Source organism: Chaetura pelagica, unplaced genomic scaffold (genome assembly GCF_000747805.2).
Source record: "Chaetura pelagica isolate M959 unplaced genomic scaffold, ChaPel_1.0 scaffold104, whole genome shotgun sequence".
Lineage (NCBI taxonomy): Eukaryota > Metazoa > Chordata > Aves > Apodiformes > Apodidae > Chaetura > Chaetura pelagica.
Window position 1 is genome coordinate 3544633 of NW_009953786.1, and position 5715 is coordinate 3550347.

At 41.5% G+C, this 5715-nt stretch overlaps 1 protein-coding gene across 1 annotated transcript in view; it reads left to right on the forward strand.

Moving 5' to 3' along the window:
- LOC104391636 (leukocyte elastase inhibitor-like) overlaps positions 1 to 3995 on the forward strand; it is a 7790-nt gene extending 3795 nt beyond the window's left edge. The window contains exons 2-6 of the mRNA XM_010000964.1: positions 237 to 374; positions 984 to 1101; positions 1868 to 2010; positions 2679 to 2846; positions 3588 to 3995. Of these exons, the coding sequence (XP_009999266.1) occupies positions 237 to 374; positions 984 to 1101; positions 1868 to 2010; positions 2679 to 2846; positions 3588 to 3995 (975 nt within the window). The remainder of the gene's footprint in view (positions 1 to 236; positions 375 to 983; positions 1102 to 1867; positions 2011 to 2678; positions 2847 to 3587) is intronic.
- The last annotated feature ends 1720 nt before the right edge of the window (positions 3996 to 5715 follow it).

The following is a 5715-nucleotide window of genomic DNA, read 5'->3' on the forward strand; positions in this document are numbered from 1 at the left end:
TATGACCAACAGCTTCAGCTGCAACAATGTGTAAACCAGGAGCTTAAGACAAGTAGCTGGTGCAGGCAGGGTGGCACCAAGAAACAGTTCAGCTCCTTCTTGGAGGTCTGCAGAAGTCTCAGCAGTTTGCAGCCTCTTTTCCCTTTCTTCAACCCGCTGAACTGCAGGATCAGACTGACCCTAGAGATGTGTGTTCTTGTAAGAGAGCAGCAGCCAGTTCTCTTGTGTTCTTGCAGACGCTTCATTTGGATGCAGTTGAAGATGCTCACTCAAGGTTTCAGGCCCTGACCACGGCCATAAACAGAAGCAATGCTCCCTACCTCTTACGGCTGGCAAACCGGCTCTTTGGAGAGAAGTCCTACAGCTTTTTGCCGGTATGCTGGGGCAGGTCCTGCTGCTGTGGTGGAGCCTGCTGGGGACATGGAGCTCTCGCAGTGTTTATGAAGCAGCAGTGTTTCTAGGCATGTCTGTCGGAATCCACTTCTTAGGATGCAACTGGCTCTGTCTGTTGCAACCAGCTTTTTCAGATTTGCACTGCTTTAGTACCACATTACTTAGATATGTTTTAAAACATTGCATGTGTTTGGGAAGGGATGTCTAACATGTCTATAGAACCTGTCTCTTCACCAATGAATTATGTTTTTGTGTGTACCTAGGTTGCTGTGGTTCTTTTTCCTCTTTCAGAGAGTTTTATTTTATCCTGGCTGTGCAGGAGCCTGTTTCAGGAGAATGACACGTAAATATGGCAACACCTGCAGTGAGCACCCATCAGCTGTACACTTGGCAGATGTACGATGAGGCTTACTCTGAGAGAGAGAAAAAACCACCAACCTTCATCCCCAGAAACCCCCCAGGCAGTGCCCTGTTAGAGCCTCCCCTCAGAGAGGGTGATCATCTGTTTGACATGCCCCTTATCTACAGCTTAAAGAGATGTTTCCTTATCTGCATGCAATGGAAGTCATTCTTATTGTTCCAAAATCTAGGATTTCCTGGCTAATACTCAGAAATTTTATGGAGCGGATCTGGCTACAGTCGATTTTCTTCAGGCCTGTGATGAAGCCAGGAAAGAAATTAACCAGTGGGTAGAGGAGAAAACGGAAGGTAAAGTATTTTGGTTAAAGAAGTAACTGTTAGTGGTTCATACTTTGGGAGCAGGAAGAGGCTTTATTTTTTTCAGAAATTTTATGGAGCGGATCTGGCTACAGTCGATTTTCTTCAGGCCTGTGATGAAGCCAGGAAAGAAATTAACCAGTGGGTAGAGGAGAAAACGGAAGGTAATTTATTTTGGTTAAAGAAGTAACTGTTAGTGGTTCATACTTTGGGAGCAGGAAGAGGCTTTATTTTTTGCCACCTTTGGAACAGTTGGATTTTGCCCTGGGATATTCAGTTGGTGCATTGACAGAAGCAGAAAATACCGAAGCAAGACATTTCTACAGTTCCATGAGTGCTGAGACTTTTCCATTTGCTGTGTTCCAGCTGATGAGCACAAGAGAGATGCCTACACATAGATTTATACTCAAGAGTTGGAGAATTTGTTTTGGACAGTCCTGGTCCATACTGTGTACATATACATTTCTATATCCAGTAATTCTAAATGTGTTTTCTAGTTCTTTTATGATGGAGTATGGTATGACAGTTGAAGCTAGGAAGACTGTATTTTTATCAAATTACAGTATATGAAACGTGTAGTAGTGTGTACAATAGCAAAGTCTGGTGAAGAGGGACAGTAACACAGGTCATTGCAGGGACAGTCCAGCATTGTATATTTGTAGTATTTCTATGGCATCAGTTTCTTCATGTATGTTTTACCTGCCATCGACTTGCTACAAGAGTTGTTTGTGACTTTCCTTTTCTGCCCCCTCTGAAGGCAAAATCCCCAGTGTGCTGCCTGAAGGCTCAGTTGACAGCAGGACCAGGCTGGTGCTGGTGAATGCTATTTATTTCAAAGGGAACTGGGCAGAGAAATTCCGAGAAGCCAGAACTACTGACATGCCATTTCGGTTAAATAAGGTAATACAGCTACGTCTTGGTGGTATCTATCTAGTGAGGAGGTGAAAGAATGTAAGTTCTGAAGTGAAGCTTTGCTTACAGATACATTAATAATAATAACAACAGCAACAGCATCTAGAAAGTCTTGCATGAATGTTTTCATTTTTTTCCCAAAGGTTTTTTATTTATTTTAGCATGTTTCTGTACCCAGGAAGCTATTTGCTCTCTCTCTCTTAGGGTCACTTCTCACTTAGAGATGAGGATCCTGCCTGTGCCTAGCAGATTTTCTGCCTGCTGTCAGTTTCAGCTGCTATAAACTGTGCCTGTTTGTGATGCTGGGCAAACAGGATGAAAATGATTGCATGTTGTGGTTAAGCCACATATTTTGTTCTATATTCTCTTAACAGCTTTATTTTTTTTTTTCAGGTTTTGTTATTTTATTTTTTTTGGGGTGTGTGTGCTGTAGAAGCCAAATGAGAATGAAATACTATTATACAAACTCATTCTGTCTTCAGAAGGAACTGTATCAAACAGGCAGTCAGGAGTCTGACCAAGACAGTTTTATAATCACCTGATAGACTGGAGGAAGAGTTTTTGCAATAATGCAACTTTGAACTTAGCTGTTTCTTATCAGTTCTTTAAATTAGTATTTTCTCAACTGTTGCTTTTGGTACCTTTTATCCCTCCAGAATGAAAGGAAGACAGTCAAAATGATGTACCAGAAAAATGAATTTCCTTTTGGGTATTTCCCTGACAAGAAGCTCCGTGTTCTAGAGCTGCCTTATGATGGAAAAGAACTTAGTATGATCATCCTGTTACCTGATGACATTGAAGATGACTCCACTGGCCTGCAGCAGGTGACCTATCAAGCTAATGCAGTCATTTACTGGATTCATTTCTTGAATGGCCGTTCAGAATTAAAGCCTTCATGTATCCCTGTTCTCAGAGCCCCTTATCTATCAATATATTCCTAGACAGGGCTCTTTGAGCACTGCAATAAAGAGCATGTGCCTGTGCTGCACCAGGAAGAGGTGTTCTGGTTTTACAGCTTGAGTGCCTGTGTCCTTTTGCTTGCTGAACCCAACCATGAGGGAGACTTTGAAAACAAAGTGAACTGTGAGAATTAACTTGCCTTCCTTAAGTTTTTCAATGATAGAAATTCCGTTTCATTAACTTTGAAAGCCTTTAATTTCTTAGCCTTAAAGTAGTGAGAGTGTTTTCCATTAAATGACCAGGAACGCATTGGTTCTTTGAGCTCTCTGATTATTGTTTTTGTTACTAGTTTCTAATTATGTAATTTCATTTAGTTAGATTGAACACAGTAAGAAACTGGGTTCAGTTGCTATCATTGCGTGTTTTTCCCTCGTGTATGTTGCAGCAAGAAGCAAATATCTGCATTACTTTGTCAAGTAAAACTGCACTGACTTCATTTCAGTAGCATTTGTTTGATCTACATGGAGCTGTGAAATATGAGTGTGGTCATTTTTGCACAGTTGCTTTTTAGCTGTACAGTTCTCTAGAAAGCCTTGTAAATGTTCCTGAAAATGAAGTATTTCTACACTGGTGATATGTAATGATGTGTGTCTTTCTAATTCTAGCTGGAGAAGCAGCTTACCTTAGAGAAGCTCCAGGAATGGACACGTCCAGAGAATCTCTATTCTGATGATGTTTGTGTGCATTTGCCAAAGTTTAAGCTAGAAGAAAGCTATGACCTTCAATCAGACTTGCGTGCTCTGGGCTTGTTGGATGTATTTGACAGTGGCAAGGCTGACTTGTCTGGAATGTCAGGGGCACGTGACCTTTTTGTCTCTAAAGTTGTCCACAAAGCTTTTATAGAAGTGAATGAGGAAGGCACAGAAGCTGCAGCTGCTACTGCTGTCCGTTTTCAGTATTGCTGTGGTCGTATGAATCAGCCCTATTTCAAAGCTGACCATCCTTTCCTTTTCTTTATTCGCCACAACCCCACTCGGAGCATTCTCTTCCTTGGCAGATATGCTTCTCCATAGAAGAGAACCTGGGAATTGCAGCCCAGTTCTTGATGTAGTTAAAAACTTGGCATTAGTTGGATTTGGATGTACCAAGTTAATGCTTCTGTCTTGAATTCCTAGCAACTTTGACTGAGATTCCACCTTGCCCAGTAAAATGGCCACAGAGAAACTGAGGAATGATTTTAACCAGGAATCACAGAATCTTAGGTGTTGGAAGGGACCTCGCAAGATCATCTAGTCCAACCCCCCTGCCAGAGCAGGGTCACCCAGAGCACATCACACAGGAACGTGTTCAGGAGGGGTTTGAATGTCTCCAGTGAGGGAGATTCCACAACCTCTCTGGGCAGCCTGTCCCAGGGCTCTGTCACTCTCACAGGAAAGAGGTTCTTCCTGATATTCACATGGAACCTCCTCTGCTCCCGTTTGCATCCATTGCCCTTTGTCCTCTCACTGGTCATCACTGAAAATATATTTTTCTTTCTTGAGATTGACATAATCTTTAATAACTAGAAAAATCTGAACTGTAGGTGGAAAAAAAGCTTTTGAAATTGGACTAGAAATAGAAATACCCTTTGAAGAAGCTTCTTCCCTTCAAAGCACAGGATCACCACATATGCATCCTTGCATGGGTTTCTCTGTATTGACAGCACCCAGTTGTGGTAATTTATAAGAAGGTAGTCATTCCTTATGTATGTATATTCGGATGTTTCTGCAAAGCTATTCTGCCCCTTAAGTCTTGCTTTTCTAAGATATCTAAATAAAATGCTTCTAGGCAACAAAAGGCATGTTCCTGATCAGCTGAGTGTACACAGTTCTGTTGTGAAACAGAAGGTCAGAAAACATTTGTTTAGAAACACCTATTAATAGAGAAAGGATAAAGCTACTTAAAGAAAAGTAACCCCTTGCAGTAATTAGCCAGAAACTGTGCAGAACAGCTTTTGAATGAGGAGGAGAAGAAATGAATAATGATTTTAGGTGATATGCTTAGAGGGTGTTTTTAAAATGTGTAGTCTGCTCCATTTTAGATACTGAAAATGTGTCAGGACTTAGAGGTTTTAGGTGCTTGCAGCTAATGGGTGCCTTTCTGTACCCAGACTGCAGCTTTCAGTGTGATCCTAGATTCTGGCCAGAACCTGTGTGATCTTCCAAAGATATTACAGCTTCCCAGAGGATGACTGAATATCCTGCAATAAAATCTGATGTCTCTTCCCTTGCAAGGATTCAGTGTTTTCCAAGCTGACTTCCACTGCCTCTTTATACACAAGCCTTATGCCTGTAGAACAGCCTTATTCCTGGGAGCCACTGTAATTACATACTGTTAGTCTTCTGTGTTCATTTCTGGAGCTTATTTCCTTGTATCATGCAGATCTTGGGTACTGTAACATTTTACCACCTCAGTTCTAAGTGGGGCACAATACTTTCTGTAATTGCCAGCTGTATATTTACTTTAAGCAACAAATAAAAGCCTTTCCTTAAAATGGTGTTTGAAATGGAAATTTCTGCAAACAATGTAGTATTTCAGAGCACAAAACCAATTGTTTACTTGAAGGCTACCTCCAAAGAAAACCATTGGTGCAGCAGGTGTGATCAGCTGTATGAAGTCCTGGGCCTGTTCCAAGTGAAAATACTGAAACATAAGTTGCTCAGTCCAAGAGATGATCATGTGAACTATCAGCTTCCCCTGGAAGTGTAAGGACCCCAGGTGCTCGCATGTCTAGAGACCAGGGAAAGAAGAGCT